The 23,011-nt window shown below is 35.4% G+C and overlaps 1 protein-coding gene across 1 annotated transcript in view; it reads right to left on the bottom strand.

Annotated features, from left to right (window-relative positions):
* The window catches only part of LOC144382329 (coiled-coil domain-containing protein 7-like), an 87,242-nt gene that overhangs the window by 49,593 nt on the left and 14,638 nt on the right, over positions 1-23,011 (bottom strand). The window contains exon 3 of the mRNA XM_078075300.1: positions 21,129-21,212. Coding sequence (XP_077931426.1) covers positions 21,129-21,212 — 84 coding nt within the window. The remainder of the gene's footprint in view (positions 1-21,128; positions 21,213-23,011) is intronic.

The raw sequence follows: 23,011 nt of genomic DNA, 5'->3' as shown, positions 1-23,011 counted from the left end.
TAGTGGAATTATTAGATCATATGGTAGTTCTATTTTTAATTTTTTGAGGAACCTCCATACTATTTTCCACAGTAGCTGTTAAAGTATAATGAATCTGAACTAATTAAGAATAATTTAGTCATACTTCTTTAGTCATTTAAGTTGGGAGAGATTTTTGTATATTCTTGGTATTTAAGGACTGTTTAAAATGAGATTGTCATAAAATGAAATTTAATGTTTTAGAATAATGAGATTTTAGTAGATAAAAAGAAATAATATTTTTATTCCACTATAGTAATTGTTATTTTCATGTTACCACAAAACTACCTGGCAAAAAACTTCCTGCTTATTTCTAAAATATTAAAAAATTTTTTGAAATAAAATGAGATTATAGATAATAAACCAGTAGTGGAGATAAAATGATACACAAAAAAATTATTCAATCTAAATTAAGGCAGGGTGGGGCACCTGGGTGGCTCAGTCAGTTAAGTGTCTGACTCTTGATTTCGGCTCAGGTCATGATCTCAGGGTGTGAGATAGAGCCCTGAATCAGGCTCCACATTCAATGGGCAGTTTGCTTGAGATTTTCTCTCTTTCCCTCTCCCTCTGCCCTTTCCCCCCCTTTATAGTATTATTATAATACTATAATAATAGTATTATTTGAATACTATTTCAAATAAATAAATAAATAAATATTTTTAAAAATTAAAAATAAAAAAATAAAGGCAGGGCATGACAGAGGATCAATACCAAAAAATAAAAAAAAAGCAAAATGGCAGTCTTACACCCAAACATGTTATTTTTTTTTTTTTTAAGATTTTATTTATTTATTTGACAGAGAGAGACATAGCGAGAGCAGGAACACAAGCAGGGGGAGTGGGAGAGGGAGAAGCAGGCTTCCCGCAGAGCAGGGAGCCCGACGTGGGACTCGATCCCAGGACCCTGGGATCATGACCTGAGCCGAAGGCAGACGCTTAACGACTGAGCCACCCAGGCGCCCCCAAACATGTTATTATTACACTAAATGCATATGGTCAAAACAGTCCAATTAAAGGCAGATATCATCAGACTGAAAATTAAAAAAAAAAAAAACAGTTTGTCTATAAGAAACACATTTTAAATAGAAAGATATAAATGGGTTAAGAAGAAGAAATAGCATGACAGCACCAATTGTAAGAGTAACTGTATCAATATCCGACAAAGCAGACTACAGAATGAGAAATATTATCATAGACATATGAAATACTATTTCATAATAACCAAATGGTCAATTCATCTAAAAAGCATAATAAATTATTGGATTCAACTAATGATGTTTTGCTTAGGATTTTTACACCCGTTTACAAGTAAAATTGCACTCTAATTTATCTTTATCTAAATGTCTATATAAGCTTTAGGTACAAGAATATGTTAGCCTCTTATAACAAGTTGGGGAATTATCTGGGTTTGGGTTCCGCCAAAAGCAGATACTGAGACAAGAATCATGTGAAGTAGTTTGTAAGGCAATCCCAAAAAATATGGGGAGAGAGTGGAGAAATCAAAGAATGGTGTGTATAGACCATAAACATGAGTTTTTACTAGGAGCAACTGAGTCTCAATCTCATGAGGGACCATTTTAGAGCATGTGTGAATATACTTCATATATGTCCACAAAGGATACTTACTCATCAATTCTGGGAATATTAACTCTGCAGCAATTCCAGTCTGCCAGTCAAAAACACACGATGTACTTCAGTTAGAAGCTAGCATGAATTTCTGAACTTGGATCAGACAGTTGTTTGAGGTTCAGTGGAACTATTATTGTACCTCTAGTAAACAATTCCACCCCTGTAGGATCACAGCCTCCAATCCCGCAGTACCTAGACTTGCAGGGACTGGAAATAAATATTCCCAAAGTGGATCATTGGGAGTGATGAGAAGAGGAGCCAAATCTACTTCTTTGATTCCTGGATCTGTGTAACTCTAGTAACTGGGAACATAGCACCACAGTTGGTTCAACATATATACCACATCTTGCTGGACAACACCTTACCCCCCTCGTGTTGTATTATTATTGAGATCAGCCTAAGAACTATTATATACTCCTGGTGAACCAAAGCTTTGATCATTGTATGGAGACTCATCTCTAATTTTATTTGCCTTAACTTCTAATTTGTCTAACAATAATAAAGCTATGCTAGCTTTAAGTTACCATATATTTATCATTTTACTTTCCTTTATTTATTTTTTTAGTTTTTTTATTATATATTTTGTAGTCACCATGCAGTGCATTATACCCCAGAACTTCTTGTACCTTTTGATCATCATCATCCATTTCTCCCACCTCTCACCATCACCACCAAACACCACCACCCCGCTGCCACCTCTGGCTACCACCAATCTGTTCTATGTTTCTATGAATTAAGTTTTTTAGATTCCACATATAAGTCAGATCTGACTTATTTCACTTAGCATAATGTGCTCAAGGTCCATCCATATTGCTGCATTTGGCAGGATTTCCTTCTTTATGGAAGAATAATATTCCATTATATAGAAAGATATCACATTTTCTTTATCCATTCATTGATTGAGGGACACTTAAGTTGTTTCCATGTCTTGGGCTTTTTAAAAAAAAAAGACATTATTTATTTATTTGAGAGAGAGTAAAAGAGAGGGAGCACAAGCAGGGAGGAGGGGTAGAGGGACAGGGAGAAGCAGACTCCCTGCTGAGCAGGGAGCCCGACACAGGACTCAATCCCAGGACTCTGGGATCATGACCCAAGCCAAAGGCAGACGCTTAACTGACTGAGCCACCCAGGCGCCCCTTTGTCTTTTACCACATTGTGAATAATGCTGCAATAACCATGGGGGTGCATATATCTCTTCAAGACAATGATTTCATTTCCTTCTGATATACACCCAGAAGCGAAATTTCTGGATCATAGTGTAGTTACATTTTTAGATTTTTGAGAAATTCCACATTTTTTTTCCCATAGTGGAAATTTACATTACCACCAGTAGTACACAAGGGTTGCCATTTCTCCACATTCTTGCAAGCATGTGTTCTCTTGTCTTTTTGATGATAGTCATTCTAACAAGTATGAGGTGATATCTCGTGGTTTTGATTTGCCTTTCCCTAATGACATGTTCAGTGACACTGAACACTTTCCACGTACATGTTGGCCATTTGAATGTCTTCTTTGGAAAAAAATGTCCTCTGCCCATTTTTTACTTGGATTGTTTGGGTCTCCCCCCAGGGAATCATGTAAGTTCTGTATATATTTTGGATAGTAACCCCTTATCAGACATATGCTTTACAGACATTTTCACCCATTCTGTAGGTTGTCTTTTCATTTTGTTGATGGCTTCCTTTACCGTGTAGAAGCTTTTTAGCTTGATGTAGTCTCATTTATTTATTTTTGTTTTGTTGCCATTGCTTTTGATATCACATGCAAAAGAATCATTGCCAAGACTGACCTCAAGAAGCTTACCCCCAAGTTTTCATCTAGTAGTTTTATGGTTTCAGGTCTATATTCAAGTCTTTAACCCATATTGAGTTGATTTTTATGTATAAGGTAAGATAGGGGTCCAGTTTTCCCAAAACCATTTATTGAAGAGACCATCCTTTCTCCACTATATATGCTTGGCTCTTGTGTCATATATTAATTGATCATATATGTGCGGGTTTATTTCTGGGCTCTTTATTCTTTTCCATTAATCTGTGTTTTTATGTGAATATCACACTATTTTGATTACTATAGCTTTGTGATAGAGTTTGAAATAGAAGACTGATGCCTCCAGCCTTGTTCTTTTTTTCAAGATTGCTTTGGCTCTTTGGGGTTTTTTTTGTCATTCCATACAAATTTTAGGATTTTTTTTTTCTATTTCTGTGAGAAAATATCATTGGAATCTTAATGCAGGCTGCACTGAATTTACAGATCACTTTAGATAGTATTGATATTTTAATATTATTCTTCTGATCCATGAACACTAAGTATATTTCCATTTATTTGTATCTTCTTCAATTTCTTTCATCAATGTCTTATAGTTCTTAGTGTACAGATATTTCACATCCTTCACATCCTTAATTTTTTCCCTAGGTATTCTATTCTTTAATTTTTTACTTTCAACCTTTCTGTATTTTTATGCTTTAATATGTCTCTAGTAAACATATAGTTTAAATTTATTTTTCATCAATTTTTCTCTCTTAATTGGTACATTTAATTGGTATATTTACTGATATATTTAGATTTATTTCTACTCTCTTACTTGTGGATCAACTTCCTTATTTTTTCCCTCTACCTTTTTAGAATCTTTTGGATTTTTTTTTTTTTTGTCATTCAATTTTCCTCTACTAGAGTAAAAATTCTACATACTACTTATATTATAAAAAAAGAAATTTTTAACAGGAATACCTAACTTATTGAAGTCTTTACTATTCTCCCAAACAATACAAGGACCTTAGATTATACTATAATTGCAGTTAATTCCAAATCTAAGTTCTTTCCTAATGTACATAATTATCATGCATTTTGATTCTATTTTATTTTCTTATCCATAAGATTTAAATTATTAATATATATTTATATTACATGCATATATATACACTCATTCAGTGTTTACTACATTTATCATGTTGGTTGCTCTTTCTACTTGTTTCTCAGACCTTCCCTCTGGGTCATTTTCTCTCTCCAAAAAACATCTCTTAGTGTTACTTTCTGTTTGTTATTGAAGTATAATTGACACACTATGTTACATTAGTTTCAGGTGTACAATATAGTGATCTGACAACTTTATACATTACAAACCGCAAATGTAGCTACCATCTGTCACCATACAACGCTATTACAATACCACTGACTATATTCCCTATGCTGTAACTTTCATCCCTCTGACTTATTCATTACATCGTTTAAAGCCTGAACCTCCCACTCCTCTTTATTCCTTTTTGCCCACACCCATCCTCTCCAACAACCAAACTCTCCAGTGTATTCTCCATATTTATGGCTCTGTTACTAATCTTTTGTTTGTTCATTTGTTTTATTTTTTTTGTTTTTTTGTTTGTTCATTTCTCTAGATTCCACATATAAGTGAAATCATATAATATTTGTCTTTCTCTAACTTATTTCACTTAGCATAAAACGCTCTAAGTCTATCCATATTGTCACAAATGACAAGATCTCCTTCTTTTTATAGCTGAATAATATTCCATTGTGTGTGTGTGTGTGTGTGTGTGTATATCACATCTTCTTTATCCATTCATCTAGTGATGTACACTTGGATTGCTTCCATATCTTAGCTATTATAAATAATGCTGCAATGAACAAGGGGGTATATATATCTTTTCAAGTTAAAGTTTTTGTTTTCAAACTTAAACAGGTGAAAGTAGTAAAGGAAAAAGAAAAAAGAACTAATCCAAGTAACTCATCAACATAGAATTTAACATATACCTTATACTCAGTCTTGGACAAGAATGCTGCTAAGGGTGAGGGGGGGCAGGTAGTTCAAAAGAAATCACAAAATCTTTTTAGTAGGTTTGTTTTTGTAGTGATACAGGAGAAGAAATTCTTAAATAATCTTGGAAGTATTATAAGGTTGAACAAAAGAGTAAATGTACTGATGTTAAGAGTTAGAATTCTAACTGTGGAAAGAAGGACATATACATATGAAATGAAGGAAGGTAAGAATAAGCCCTGAGTTGAGAGACTGGTATTAAAGGTGTCTGTGACAACTCCAGATTTCTTTTTTTTTTTTTTTTTAAGATTTTATTTATTTGAGAGAGAGAGAGAGACAGCGAGAGAGGGAACACAAGTAGGGGGAGTGGGAGAGGGAGAAGCAGGCTTCCCACTGAGCATGGAGCCTGATGCGGGGCTTGATCCCAGGACCCTGGGATCATGACCTGAACCGAAGGCAGCCGCTTAACTGACTGAGCCACCCAGGGCTCAGTCCATTCATGTATATATGCACTTTATTTGTAAATAGGAATATAAGTATATGAACTGTGTATATGTATATGTGTGCATATATACATACATTTCCTAGTTCTGTCTGCTGAAATGGCATAAAAGCATTTATCCCAGGATCACTGGACACAATTAACTATCAGATATTGGTTTCTAATGCCATTCCACATCAAAGAAACAGGATTTTATCAGCAAGACGCTGAATATGAAGCCTGAAACCCTCCTTTCCCTGGAAAAATAGGGATTTAACATCAAACAAACCAAATGCCTCTGAGAAATCCCAAAACCAGTTAAAAGTTTCCTGTATCTTAGGCAAAGACAAAACCAACCACATCAAAGTCCACTAAAAAAGATTTGATACTCTCAACATTAACTTGCCAGATCCTCTCCTTATTCTCACATGGCAGCACAATTGGGAAGAAATCCTCAACTCTTGTTTTCCCCTTGGGGATGGAAAGGAGTAGAACACACATCCAATATTCTGACATTTGGGGCAAGGGGTTATCCAAGCAGCCAGTTTCCCTCTTGCCTCTATCCAAGTATTGACAACAATAGGATGCCAGATTGAGAATCTCTGAGAACTAAGACTAGAATACACGATGCACTAGGGTTTGCAGTACCAAAAACAGACACAGGGTGGAGCGCCTATACTGAAATTTATAGCAGCACCAGGGAGGCACTAGGGGGAGTACCTGAGTAGAAACCTACAAGCCTCTTCTAATAGATTACATGCACAAGCCCAGAGAAACACGTACTCAAAAAAGACTGAAGAGGTCTCCAGAATCCAGGCAGACTGAATGGAGAAAGTCCTCCCTATAGGAAATCAGACCACAAAATCTAGAAGAGTTGGTTGACGCTTCAGATGCCAGATCTGCACAACAAAAAGTAACAAGACGTACAAAGGAAAAGGGAAACCATGGCACATTTAAAATTAAATCTCCAGAAACTAAAGAAGCAGAAATATACGAATTGCCAAAGAATTCAAAATTGTCATCATAAGGATATTTAATGAGCTAAAAGAGAGCACAAAAAGACAACAAAGGAAATCAATAGATGAGCATGAGAATATTGAGGAAAAAAAAAACTATGAAGAAAAACCACACAGAAATTCTGGAACTATAGAATACAATAATCGAATTGGAAAAAAATCCATTAGGGGAACTCAACAACAGACTTAACCAGGTAGAAGAAAGAATCAGCAAACTAGAAGACAAGACTTCCAAAATAATCAAGGCAGAAAAGGGGGGGAAAAAAAGAGAGAGAGAGAGAAAGAGAGATCCTAAAGGACATATGGGATACCATGGAACAGAACAAAATATGTATTATGGGAATTGAAGAAGGAAGAAAAAAGAAAGGGGCGTGGAACTTATTTGAAGAAATAATGACTGAAAATTTCTCAAATCTGAGGAGAAAAATAGACATACGAATTCAAATAACTTGAAAAACTCCAACTAGGAAAATACCTGAAGAGATCTACCCTGAGATCAAACTGTCAAAAGTCATAGAGAATTTTGTCGACAGCAAGAGAAATACAACTCAGTACATACAAGAAAGTTCTCATCAGATCATCAGCAGATTTCTAACCATTAAGATTATGGGCTACAAGGGAACAGGATGATATAGTCAATACACTGAAAGAAAAACTGCCAAACAAAAATACTATATCTGGCAAAACCATCCTTCAAATATGAGGGAGAAATCAAGACTTCCCCAGATAAAAAAAAAACTACTCAAAGGAAACCATCACCACTAGACCTTCCTTATGAGAAATCCCGAAGGGAGTCCTAAAAGTCCTAAAAGTTAAGGAGAAAAGACAATAAACATCAACACAAAACCATATGAAAATACAAAATTCCCTGGTAAAGGTAAATATATCCACAAATATCCTGTAGTATTGTAAAATACATGAATAGATCACTTATAAATCTGGCACAGAATTTTTTAAGATGAAAACTAATTATAAATTTAAAGTAATGGCTTGCAATGTAAAAAGAGGTAATTTATGTCATGAGTAACAAAACAGGAGGGACAGGGATGTAAAAGAGTTTTTATAGGCAATTGAAGTTGTTATCAGTTTAAAATAGATTGTTATAACTTTAATAAGTTTTATATAATTGCAATGGTAACCACTAAGGAAATATCTATAAAATATACACAAAGGGAAATGAGAAGGGAATCAAAATATGTCATTACAAAAAAAAAAAAAAAAAATCAACAAAACACAAAAGAAAATACCAAGAGAGAAAAAGAGGAACCAAAAGCTACCAGACAAACAGAAAACATTAACAAAATGGCAACAGTAAGCCCTTCCTACCAGTAATTACATTAAATGTAAATGGATTAAACACACCAACAAAAAGACACAGATTGAATTCATTATTTTTCTTAAAAATAAAAAAAAAAGATCCAACTATATCCTGCCTATAACAGGCTCTTTTTAAATCTTAGGACTCACACAGGCTCAAAGTAAAAGGACAGAAGAAAACATTCCATAGAAAAAGGAATTTAAAGAAAGCAGGGGTGGCCATTCTTAGACAAAATAGAGATTAAGACAAAACTATCAAAAAAAGAAAAAGAAGGATAGTACATAGTGATATTAGGGTCAATTCACTAGGATGATAAAACAGTTATAAATACACATACACCTAACATTAAAGCACTCAAATATATGAAGCAAACACTAACAGAACTAAAGGGAGAAACAGCAACACAATAATAGTAGGACATTTCAATATCCCCACTTTCAGTTATGGCAAAAACAATCAGACAGAATATCAATTAGAAACAAAGGACTAAACAATACTGTAAAATAGACATAACAAACATACAGAATACCCCACCCAACAACAGCAAAACACATGTTCTTCTCAAGCATACATAGAACATTCTCCAAGATAGACTACCTGTTAGGACACAAAGTAAGTTTTAACAAATTTAAGATCAAAATCACACAAAGCATTTTTTCAAACACAATGGTGTAAACTAGAAATCAGTATCAGAAAGAAAAAAAAAAATCCACAAACATGTAAAAATTAACATGCTCTTCAACAATCCATAGATCAAAGAAAAAATCATAATGGAATTTAGAAAATATCTGAAGGTAAATGAAAACAAAAAACAAAATACTATGGGATTCAGCAAAATCAGTACAAAAAGTTTATGGTGGTAAATGTTTACATTTAAAAATCACAAATGAACAATCTAACCTTTCACCTAAAGGAACAACAACAAAAAAATTTTAACCCAGATTTTGCAGAAGAAAGGAGATAATAAATATTAGAGCAGAGATAAATGAAATAGAGAATAGAAAAAAATCAATTATACCAAGAGTAGTTTTTGAAAAGATTAACAAAAGTGAACAAGCACTTGGCTATATTAAGTATGAAAAAAAGAATATTCAAATAGCTAAAATTAGAAATGAGAGAAGAGATATTATAATGATGTCCACTCCACTCAAAGACAAAAGATCATAAAAGACTATTGGATAACATAGAAGAAATGGATAAATTCCTAGAAACATACAATCAATCAAGGCCAATCCACGAAAAAATAAAATATAAAAAAATCTGTACAGACCTGTAACTAGTGAGGAGATTAAAGCAGTAATCAAAAACCTCCCAAAAAAGAAAAGCCCAGAACCAGATGGCTTCACTAGAGAATTCCATCACTTAAAAAAAGAATTAACACCAACCTTTCTCAAACTCTTCCAAAGAATCAGAAAGGAGGAAATTCCCAAACCAACTCCATAAGGCCAGCATTATCGTGATATCAAAACTACACAAAAACGCAAGAAAACTACAGACAAATATCCCTGATTAATAATGATAGAAAAAAAGGATGCAAAAATCCTACAAAATACTAGCAAAAAGAATTTAAAAGCACATTAAGGGACACTTGGGTGGCTCAGTCAGTTAAGTGTTCAGCTCAGGTCTTGGTCTTATGATCATGAGTTCAATCCCAGTGCTGGACTCTATGCTGGGCGTGGAGTGTACTTTAAAAAAAAAAAAAAAAAAAAAAAAGAAAGCACACATTAAAAGGGTCACACAGTAAAACCAAAAAGGATTTATGTCTGGAACACAAGCCTGGCTCACTGTTTGCAATAACATGAAACAATGTAATACGCTACATAAACAAAATGAAGGACAAGAACCACATGATCATTTCAATAGATGCAGGAAAAGCTTTTGATAAAATTCAACACTCCTTCATGATTAAAAAAAAAAAACTCAATAAACTAAGAATAGAGGAAAACTAACTCAACATAAAAATCCATATATAAACAGGCCATAGCAAAGAGCATATTCACTGGGAAAAGACTAGGAGGTTCTTCTCTAGGATCAAGAATAAGGCAAATCTGCCCATCTCACCAGCACTATTCAGCATAGTACTGGGAGTTCCAGAGAAATTAAAAAACAACAAAAAGAATAAAAGGCATACAAATTGGAAAAGAAAAAGCAAAATTATCTCTATCTGCAAATGACATGATCTATATGCAGGAAACCCTAAAGATTACACATACACACACATACACACATGCACACACACAGACACACACACCACTCACACAATGTTAGAACTAATAAATTCAGCAAAATTGCAGGACACAAAATCAACACTCAAAAAAATCTGTTATATTTCTATATATTAACAATGTCCAATCCAAAAAGAAAATTAAGAAAACAATCTCTTTTACTATAGCATCAAAAATCTAAAAATATTTAGGAATAAACCTAACCAAGGAGGTGAACAATATATACACAGAAAACCGAAAACACTGCTAAAAGAAATCAAAGATACAAATAAATGGAAAGACATCCCACGCTCATGGATTTGAAGACTTAATATTGTTAAAATATTTATACTATCCAAAGTGATCTACAGATTCAATGTAATCCCTATAGAAATCCCAATGGAATATTTTGTAGAAATAGAAAAAAACATACTAAAATACACATGGCATCTCAAGATACCCTGAATACCCAAAACAATCTTAAAAAAGAAAAACAAAGTTGGAGGCTTCAAACATCCTGATTTCAAAATATACTACAAAGCAACTGTAATTAAGAAAGTGCCTTATTGGCATAAAGATATATACATACCTACACATAAAACTGATACAGTTTTATTATACCACAGTTCAATTATATCTCGATTTTCAAAAATTAAAAAAATAACCTGACACAAATGTAACATTGTGTCAACTACACTTCAATAAAAAATAAAGTAAAAAATTTAAAATATAAAGAGACCAACAGAACAAAACTGAGAGACCAGAAATAAACCTTTGCATATATAGCAAAATAAGTCTTGGCAAGAGTACCAAGACAACACAATGAGGAAAGAACAATCTCTTCAACAAATACCACTGCGGAAACTGGATATCCACATGCAAACAAATAAAACAAAATTGGACCCTTACACCACTTACACCATGTACAAAATTAACTCAGAATAAATCCATGACCTACATATAAGATCTAAACCTATTACACTCCTAGAAGAAAACAGAATAAAAACTTCAGGACACTGGATTTGGCAATGGTTTCTTGGACATGACTTCAAAAGCAAAGGCTTATTAACAAAAGCAAAAATAAATAAGTGAGACTATATCAAACTAAAAAGTTACTGCATAGTCAAAGAAACAATCAAGGACATGAAAAGAGCAATCTATAGAAAGAGAGAAAATATTTGCAAAGCATATATTTGATAAGGGGTTAATATCCAAAATATATAAGGAACTAATACAACTCAATAGTAAATAAATAAATAAATAAATAAATAAATAAAAATGGGCAAAAGACATTTTTTTCAAAGGAAGACATACAAATGGCCAACAGGTACATAAAAAGGTGCTCAGCATCATTAATCATCAGGGAAATGTAAATCAAAATCACAGTGAAATACTACCTTACACCTGTTAGAATGGCTATTACCAAAAAGATAAGAAAAAACAATTGTTGACAAAGATTTGGAGAAAAGGGAATCCTGTGCACCATTGGTGGGAAGGGAAATTGGTACAGCAGCTATGGAAAACAGTATGAAGACTCTTCAAAAATTTAAAAACAGAACTACCATATAATCTAGTGATCCCACTTCCAGATATATATCCAAAGGAAACAAAATTAGTATCTCAAAGAAATACCTGCACTCCTATGTTCACTGCAGCATTATTCACAATAACCAAGATATGAAAACAACCTAAGTGCCCATGGATGGATGACTGGATAAAGAAATCGTAATACACACACACACACTGTGATTTTATTCAGCCATAATAAAATAAGGAAGTCCTGCCGTTTGTGACAACATGGGTGAATCTGGAAGACGTTATGCTAAGTGAAATAAGCCAGACACGAAAAGACAAATATTGCATGATCTCACTTACATGTGGATAAGAAGAAAGAAAGAAAGAAAGAAAGAAAGAAAGAAAGAAAGAAAGAAAGAAAGAAAGAAAGAAAGAAGAAAGGAAGGAAGGAAGGAAGGAAGGAAGGAAGGAAGGAAGGAAGAAAGAAAGAAAGAAAGAAAGAAAAAGAAAGAAAGAAAGAAAGAAAGACCACCAAACTCAGAGTAACACAGAGTAGAATGGTAGTTACCAGTGGCTGGGGGTCATAAAGAGTTATTGTTTAATGTATATAGTTTCAGTTTTGCAAGATGAAAAGAGTTCTGAGATGGACAGAGGTGATCATTGCACAATATTAATGTATTTAATAACACTGAACTGTACACATAAAAATGGTTAATATAGGGGCGCCTGGGTGGCTCAGTCGTTAAGCATCTGCCTTCGGCTCAGGTCATGATCCCAGGGTCCTGGGATCGAGTCCCACATAGGGCTCCCTGCTCAGTGGGAAGCCTGCCTCTCCCACTCCCCCTGCTTGTGTTCCCTCTCTCGCTTTGTCTCTGTCAAATAAATAAATAAAATCTTTAAAAAAAAAAAAAAGCTAACATAAAAAAAATGGTTACTATAGTAAGTTGTACAGTATGTGTATTTTGCCACAATAAAAAATTAGAGAAGATATATATCAATGTACATATAAATGAATGTGCATATACAGACATACACAACATGTGTGTACATATATATGTGTGTGTATAAATGTGTATATGTATATATATGTGCTTGTGTGTATATATACACTCACAGCATGCTAGAAAACATTTTCTAAAATGTTAATGATGCGTATATACTAGATTGAGACTACAGGTAACATGTTTTCCTATATACTTTTCTCAATTTCAAATGTTCCACAATAATATGTTTACAATAAATGGCTCCTGGGTGGCTTAATCAGTTAAGAATCCAACTCTTGGTTTCAGCTTGGGACATGATCTCAGGGTTTTGAGATCCAGCCCCCAATTCAGACTCTGTGCTTAGTGGTGAGTCTGCTTAAGATTCTCTCTCCCCTTCCCTCTGTCCCTCCTCTCGCTCATGCATTCTCTCTCTCAAAATAAATAAATCTTTAAAAAATAATAATATGTTTACAATCAGATAAGAAACAATAAATACTATTTTCCAAAAGTCAAAAAATAATAAAAGTTGATCCCATTTACAATTACACCCACAAGCATAAAATACCTAGGAATAAATCTAACCGAAGAGGAAAAGGATCTGTACTCAGAAAACTATCAATGAGATCCAATCTAATCTAGATAATCTAACAGCTAGGGTAACTGAGGCAGAAGAACAAATTAGTGATCTAGAAGACCAATTCATAGACAAGAAGGAAAAAGAGGAGGCCAGTGAAAAACAACTCAAAATCCATGAAAATAGAATCAGAGAAATAGAACCACGAAACATTCCAATGTCAGAATTATTGGGATCCCTGAGGGGGTGGAGAGAGAGAGAGGACTAGAAGATATATTTGAGCAAATCCTAGCTGAGAACTTCCCTTATCTGGAGAATGAAACAAACATGCATGATCTAGAGGCAGAGCGGACCCCTCCCAAGATCAAGGAAAACAGACCAATGCCCCGGCATGTAATAGTAAAACTGGCAAATCTTACACCCAAGGAAACCATCTTAAGGGCAGTTAGGGGAAAGAGATTCCTTAGATACAGAGGGAGGGACATCAGAGTAACCTCAGACCTATCCACAGAGACCTGGCAAGCCAGAAAGGGCTGGCAAGACATATTCAGGGCACTTAATGAGAAGAACATGCAGCGAAGAATACTTAATCCAGCAAGGCTGTCATTTAGAATGGATGGAGAGATGCAGAGCTTCCAAGAGCAGCAGAAACTGAAAGAATATGTGACCACTAAGCCGGCCCTGCAAGAAATATTAAGGGGGCTTCTATAAAAGGAGAAAGACCCCAAGAGTGATATAGAACACAAATTTACAGAGACAATCTATAGAAACAAGGACTTCACAAGCAACATGATGACAATAAATTCATATCTTTCAATAATCACTTTCAATGTGAACAGCCTAAATGCTCCCATGAAATGGCACAGGGTTGCAGACTGGATAAAAAGACAGGACCCATCCATATGCTGTCTACAAGAGACTCATTTTGAACCTAAAGACACATCCAGACTGAAAGTGAAGGGATGGAGATCCATCTTCCATGCCAACGGACCTCAAAAGAAAGCTGGGGTAGCAATTCTTATATCAGACAAATTATCTTTTAAGCTAAAGACTGTAGTTAGAGACACAGAAGGACACTACATCACTCTTAAAGGGTCTATCCAACAAGATCTAACAATTGTAAATATCTATGCCCCCAAGATGGGAGCAGCCAACTACATAAGTCAACAGTTAACTAAAATAAAGAGTCATATTGGTAACAATATGTTAATTGTAGGAGATCACAATACTCCACTCTCAGCAGTAGACAGATCATCTAAGCAGAAAATCAACAAAGAAACAAGAGCTTTGAATGACACACTGGACCAGATGGACCTCATAGATATATACAGAACATTCCACCCTAAAACAAAAGAATACTCATTCTTCTCAAGCACACATGGAACTTTCTCCAGAATAGACCACATACTGGGTCACAAATCAGGTCTCAACCAATACCGAAAGACTGAGATTATTCCCTGCATCTTCTCAGACCATAATGCTTTAAAACTGGAACTCAATCACAAGAAAAAATTTGGCAGAAATTCAAACACTTGGAAGCTAAAGCCCACTCTGCTCAAGAATGTTTAGGTCAACCAAGAAATCAAAGAACTTAGACAGTTCATGGAAACCAATGAGAATGAAAACACATCAGTCCAAAATCTACGGAAAACTGCAAAGGCGGTCCTAAGGGAAATACATAGCCATCCAAACCTCACTCAAAAAAACAGAAAAATCTCAAATTCGCCAACTAATTGTACACCTTAAAGAACTAGAGAAAAAGCAACAAACAATGACTAAGCCACGCATTAGAAGAGAAATAATTAAGATTAGAGCAGAGATCAATTAAACAGAAACCAGAAACACAGTAGATCAGAGCAATGAAACTAGAAGCTGGTTCTTTGATAGAATTAATACGATCGATAAACCACTGGCCTGACTTATCCAAAAGAAAAGAGAAAGGACCCGAATTAATAAGATTATGAATGAAAGGGGAGAGATCACGACTAACACCAAGGAAATAGAAACAATTATTAGAAATTATTATCAACAACTATATGCCAATAATTTGAGCAACCTGGAAGAAATGGATGCCTTCCTGGAAACCTATAAACTCCCAAGACTGAAACAGGAAGAAATTGACAACCTGAAGAGGCCAATAACCAGCAATGAGATTTAAGCAGTGATCAAAAACCTCCCCAAAAAACAAAGTGCAGAGCCTGATGGATTCCCTGGGGAATTCTACCAAACTTTCAAAGAAGAAATAATACGTATTCTCCTGAAGCTGTTTCAAAAAAATAGAAACATAAGGAAAGCTTCCAGACTCATTCTATGAGGCCAACATTACCTTAATCTCCAAACCAGGCAATGACCCCATCAAAAAGACCGATATCCCTGATGAATATGGATTCCAAAATCCTCAACAAAATCCTAGCTAATAGGATCCAACAATACATTAAAAGGATCATCCACCGCGACCAAGTGGGATTTATCCCCGGGATGCAAGGGGTGGTTCAACATTTGCAAGTCAATCAATGTGACAGAACACATTAATAAGAGAGAAAAGAACAATATGTTCCTCTCAATTGATGCAGAAAAAGCATTTGACAAAATACAGCATCCTTGCCTGATTAAGACTCTTTAGAGTATAGGGATAGAGGAAACATTCCTGAAGTTCATAAAATCCATCTATGAAAAACCCAAAGCAAATATCATCCTCACTGGGGAAAGCTGAGAGCCTTTCTCTTAAGATCAGGAACACGACCAGGATGCCCACTCTCACCACTATTATTCAACACAGTACCAGAAATCTTAGCAATAGCAATCAGACAACAAAAAGCAGTAAAACGTATTCAAATGGGCAATGAAGAAGTCAAACTCTCTCTCTTTGCAGATGTCATGATACTTTATGTGAAAAATCCAAAAGACTCTATCCCCAAATTACTAGAACTCATTCAGCAATTCAGTAATGTGGCAGGATACGAAACCAATGCACAGAAATCAGTTGCTTTCTTATATACTAACAATGCAACTGTAGAAAAAGAGATTAAAGAAATGATTCCGTTTACAATAGCACCAAAAAGCATATGATACCTTGGAATAAACCTAACCAAAGAGGTAAAGGATCTATAATCTAGAAACTACAGAACACTCATGAAAAAAACTGAAGACACAAAAAGATGGAAAAACATTCCATGCTCATGGATCTAAAAAATAAACATTGTTAAAATGTCTATGCTACCCAGAGCAATCCATACCTTCAATGCCATCCCGATCAAAATTCCAATGACATTTTTCAAAGTGCTGGAACAAACAATCCTAAAATTTGTATGGAATCAGAAAAGACCCCAAATCGCCAAGGATATGCTGAAAAAGAAAAACAAAGTTGGGGGCACCACGTTGCCTGATTTCAAGCTATATTACAAAGCAGTGATCACCAAGACAGCATGGTACTGGAACAAAAACAGACATATAGACCAATGGAACAGAATAGAGAGCCCAGATATGGACCCTCAACTCTATGGTCAAATAACCTTTGACAAAGCAGGAAAAAAACATGCAATGGAAAAAAGACAGTCTCTTCAATAAATGGTGCTGGGAAAATTGGACAGCTATATACAGAAGAATGAAACTTAACTGTTCTCTAACACCCTACACAAAGATAAACTCAAAATGGATGAAGGACCTCAATGTGAGACAGGAATCCATTGACATTGGCCACAGCAACTTCTTTCAAGATACATCTCCAAAGGCTAGTGAAACAAAAGCAAAAATGAACTTTTGGGACTTCATCAAGATAAAAAGCTTCTGCACAGCAAAGGAGACAGTCAACAAAACAAAGACGCAACCCACAGAATGGGAGAAGATATTTGCAAATGACACTACAGACAAAGGGCTGATTTCCAAGATCTATAAAGAACTTCTCAAACTCAACACCCAAAAAACAAATAATCAAGTCCAAAAATGGGCAGAAGACAGGAACAGACACTTCTCCAAAGAAGACATACAAATGACTAACAGACACATGAAAAAATGTTCATCATCATTAGCCATCAGGGAAATTCAAGTCAAAACCACATTGAGATACCACCTTTCACCAGTTAGAATGGCAAAAACTGACAAGGCAAGAAACACCAAATGTTGGAGAGGTTGTGGAGAAAGGGGAACCCTCTCACACTGTTGGTGGGAATGCAAGTTGGTACAGTCACTTTGGATAACAGTATGGAGGTTCCTCAAAAAATTCAAAATAGAACTACCCTATAACCCAGCAATTGCACTACTGGGTATTTACCTCAAAGACATAGATGTAGTGAAAAGAAGGGCCATACACACCCCAATGTTCATAGTAGCAATGTCCACAATAGCCAAACTGTGGAAAGAGCTGAGATGCCCTTCAACAGATGAATGGATAAAGAGGATGTGGTCCATACATACAAAGGAATATTACTCAGCCATCAGAAAGGATGAATACCCAACTTTTACATCAGCATGGATGGGACTGGAGGAGATTATGCTAAGTGAAATAAGTCAAGCAGAAAAAGTCAATTATCATATGGTTTCACTTATTTGTGGAACATAAGGAATAACATGGAGGACATTAGGAGAAGGAAGGGGAAAATGAAGGGAGGAAAATTGGAGGGAGGGACGAACCATGAGAGACTATGGACTCTGAGAAACAAACTTAGGATTTTAGAGGGAAGGGGGTTGGGGGGATGGGTTAGCCTGGGGGTATTAAGGAAGGCACGTACTGCATGGAGCACTGGGTATTATATGAAAACAATGAATCGTGGATCACTACATCAAAAACTAATGATGTATGGTGACTAACATAATAAAATTAAATTAAAATAAAAATATAAAATCCTTGAGAACACAGGCAACATCCTCTTTGACCTCAGCCACAGCAACTTCTTCCTAGAAACATCACCAAAGGCAAGGGAAACAAGGGCAAAAATGAACTATTGGGACTTCATCAAGATAAAAAGCTTTTGCACAGCAAAAGAAACAGTCAACAAAACCAAAAGACAACCGACAGAATGGGAGAAGATATTTGCAAATGACATATCAGATAAAGGGCTAGTATCCAAAATCTATAAAGAACTTATCAAACTCAACACCCAAAGAACAAATGATGCAATCATGAAATGGGCAGAAGACATGAACAGACATTTTTCCAAAAAAGACATCCAAATGGCCAACAGACCCATGAAAAAGGGCTCAACATCACTTGGCATCAGGGAAATCCAAATCAAAAGCTCAATGAGATACCACCTCACACCAGTCAGAATGGCTAAAATTAACAAGTCTGGAAACGACAGATGTTGGCAAGGATGCAGAGAAAGGGGCACCCTCCTACACTGTTGGTGGGAATGCAAGCTGGTGCAGCCACTCTGGAAAACAGTATGGAGGTTCCTCAAAAAGTTGAAAAGAGAGCTACCCTACAAACCAGCAATTGCACTACTGGGTATTTACCCCAAAGATACAAATGTAGTGATCCAAAGGGGCACATGCACCCCAATCTTTACAGGAGCAATGTCCACAATAGCCAAACTAGGGAAAGAGCCTAGGTGTCCATCAACAGATGAATGGATAAAGAAGATGTGGTGTATATATATACAATGGAATATTATGCAGCCATCAAAAAAATGAAATCTTGCCATTTGCAATGACGTGGATGGAACTAGAGGGTATTATGCTAAGTGAAATAAGTCAATCAGAGAAAGACAAGTATCATATGGTCTCACTGATATGAGGAATTAGAGAAACAAGACAGAGGATCATAGGGGAAGGGAGGGAAAAATGAAACAAGACAAAACCAGTGAGAGAGACAAACCATAAGAGACTCTTAATCTCAGGAAATAAACTGAGGTTTGCTGGAGTGGAGGGGGGTGGGAGGGATGGGGTGGCTGGGTGATGGACATTGGGGAGGGTATGTACTATGGTGAGCGCTGTGAATTGTGTAAGACTGATGAATCACAGACCTGTACCCCTGAAACAAATAATCCAGTATATGTTAATTAAAAAAAAAATTTTTAATAGTATTATATACATATTATAGGCAAAAAATATTTCCCAAAATAATTAAATATACTGAAATGTAGATGGGGATGCATATGGATTCTGAAATAAAATTAACTTTGTTTTGTTAGTCTTTTCAAAAGGTAATATTTGGGACAGTAAAAGGCAGTAAGACCAATAGATTATAGTTCCAAATGGAATCAAAGCACTTTTGGAGCCAGAATATTAGACAGTAGTACTTTTACCCTCACTCAATAGTACATACCAAATAGTATGTTCAGTATTATATCATTTTTTCTAAATCTTTATAACTTTGGAAAATCAGGAAGGGAAACAAAAATATGTTAACAGTAGTTGGTTATCTTGGGGAAATAGGATTATGGTAATTTTTGTTTTCTTCTTTATGCATATCTTTTTTGAAATTTTCATTAATTATGACATATTACTTTTGTAATATAAATTACCTTATTTGGATGGAACTGGAGGGTATTATGCTAAGCAAAATAAGTTAGAGAAAGACAAATACCATATGATTTCACTCATACGCAGAATTTAAGAAACAAAACAGATGAACATAGGGAAAGGGAAGGAAAAATAAAATAAGATAAAAACAGAGAGGGAGGTAAACCTTAAGAGACTCTTAACCGGGCGCCTGGGTGGCTCAGTTGGTTAAGCGACTGCCTTCGGCTCAGGTCATGATCCTGGAGTCCTTGGATCGAGTCCCACATCGGGCTCCCTGCTCGGCAGGGAGTCTGCTTCTCCCTCTGACCCTCCCCCCTCTCATGTGCTCTCTCTCATTCTCTCTCTCTCAAATAAATAAATAAAATCTTTAAAAAAAAAAGAGAGACTTAACTATAGGAAACAAACTGAAGGTTGCTGGAGGGGTGGGGGGGATGGGATAACTGGGGGTGGGCATTAAGGAGGGCACTTGAAGTAATGAGCACTGGGTGTTATACGCAACTGATGAATCACTAACTTCTACCCCTGAAACTAATAATACACTATATGTTAACTAAATTGGATTTAAATAAAAATTTTTTAAAACACTAAAATATAAATATTATTAATACTATGTTTTCGGGGCCCCTGCGAGGCTCAGTTGTTAAGCGGCTACCTTCGGCTCAGGTCCTGGGATCGAGCCCTGCATCGGGCTCCCTGCTCCACGGGGAGCCTGCTTCTCCCTCTCCCACCGCCCCCCCAACTTGTGTTCCCACTCTCGCTGTCTCTCTCTTTCTCTCTGTCAAATAAATAAATAAAATCTTTAAAAAAAATACTATGTTTTCATTTGTAAATATGAAAATACTAATGACCCAATCAATGCTGTACCTAAAGGAAAATTCACAGATCTAAATGCCTACATTAAGAATAAAAAAGTAAATAAAACTTTCTAATGCCTTTTATAACTCCTTAAGGCATTGTATTTAGACTAATACTGCTGAATGGATTATCACATTCAAGTTCAAACAACCAGTATAGCTTTAAATATTGTATTACTAAAATTGTTATTAATAACAATTAATGATTTTAATAAATATACAATTTATTAATACAAAATTTAACATTATTAATAATTTAAATCATTAAAATAGTAAATATTTTATACTTGACAGTTTACACAGAATACATACATTACGTTCTTCCTTAGCTGCTTCTTCTAACTGAGCAGCAAATTGTGAACAACATCTCAAGAATGAATTCAGATCATCCCCAACCTTTTGAAAAGAATAACAAAAAAAAGTTACTTTCATTTCAGAATCCATATGCATCTCCATCTACACTTTAGTATATTTAATTATTTTGGAAAATATTTTTTGCCTATAATTTATGTCCCTTCAAACCTATAAGACAAGAAATCATGCTCCAAATGCTATACTAGCAAATTCCTCCAGAAAGTGAAAGAGAGTACATTCTGGGGGCTGGCCCATTAATGACATATATCCTGCTATGCCTCTTTTATTCTCCCCTGCATCACTGCAGAAAAGCAAGCATCCCAGATTTAAACTCCTGAAAGTTATGAATACCCAAAAAAAGGTAGCCACTCTGTACACAGAAATATATAGAAATATCTCTTTGTGTTAGAAAATGAATGCTCATTATGACTTCTCAATATAAATATACTTGCCAAGAGCTGTAGTCTTTTACCCTCACTCAATGGGCAAATGAACACTTTGAGGAAAAAATAGTGGCAGATGAAAACATCATAATGACTGAATCTTTTCTAGTAGAGTAGTGATTTGTAAATCAGAGACAACCTATGGTACACAAACCTCAGATGCTCATATAGAGTTAGGATTCTCACAGAATGTTCTCCATGAGGAATATGTTCATTTAACATCACATTTTAAAACATACTCACAGGCTGATACACTTTTTTTTTTTTTTTTTTTTTTGTCATGAAAAAGACTTATACCCATATAGGAGAGGGGGAACAACTGAATTAATCATTCAGGAAAGTGGGAAAATGAATGAACTAGGTTTATTAATTATAAATATAAGATGAGACTATAAGCATACTTGGGGATTTTTTCTCCTACTCACATTCAGATGCCACAAATATAGAGAAGATGGTGACTGATTTGATCAGGGTTGCAGTTTCACAAAATAAAATCAATATAGCATGGCAGGGCAAGAAAGTACGTATGCTTGGGAGCAATAATAATAATGGACCATGGAAGTTAAGCTAGATAAGTTAAGACCACAAGGAGGATTTGGGACAGTAAAAGGCAGTAAGACCAATGGATTATAGTTCCGAATGGAATCAAAGGACTTTTGGAGCCAGAATATTAGACAGACTAAGTGGGAAAGATAAGAGGTAGTGACCACAGATTAAGATGATTGAAACAAATTATGGAAAAGTTAAAGTTATTGGTTATGACAAAGACTAGAGGATACCATCTTGTCAGTTGCTGAGATAGGATAGAAGACAAGATCATTGGAGGAAAGGAATTCAATGAACTGAGATGTTGGATTATTTGCAAAGATCATCTACATGGATATCAAAATCATCCAAAATTATGACAACAGTGTTGTGAGACAAGTATATAATAGTCTTAAAATAGTATCACTTATACTATTATTATAGTATTTTAATGGTCATTATAATAGAGACTATTAGTTGCCTACTAACAGGACCTCAATTTTATTGGGGATGCCAACATGCATAGCTAGTAATAATAATAATAAGGGGCACCTGGGTGGCTCAGTCAGTTAAGTGTCTGCCTTCGGCTTAGATCATGATCCCAGGGTCCTGGCATCAAGCTCTGTGTTGGGCTCCATGCTCAGCGGGGAGCCTGCTTCTCCCTCTCCCTCTGCCCTCCCCATGCCACTCGTGTTCTCTCTCTCTCTCTCAAATAAATAAATAAAATCTTTAAAAAATGACAATAATAATAAAATTTCCAGCCTCCTTTACCAATAAGGGTAGCCTCGTGTCCCAATCAGACCAATGAGACAAAAAGAGATTGTTGGGCAGCACTTCTAAAAAGATCTTTAAAAAGGAAGCAGAAATGCCACT

This window comes from Halichoerus grypus, chromosome 6 (genome assembly GCF_964656455.1).
Source record: "Halichoerus grypus chromosome 6, mHalGry1.hap1.1, whole genome shotgun sequence".
In the NCBI taxonomy this organism is placed as follows: Eukaryota; Metazoa; Chordata; class Mammalia; order Carnivora; family Phocidae; genus Halichoerus; species Halichoerus grypus.
This window is presented reverse-complemented; position numbering and strand designations above follow the sequence as displayed.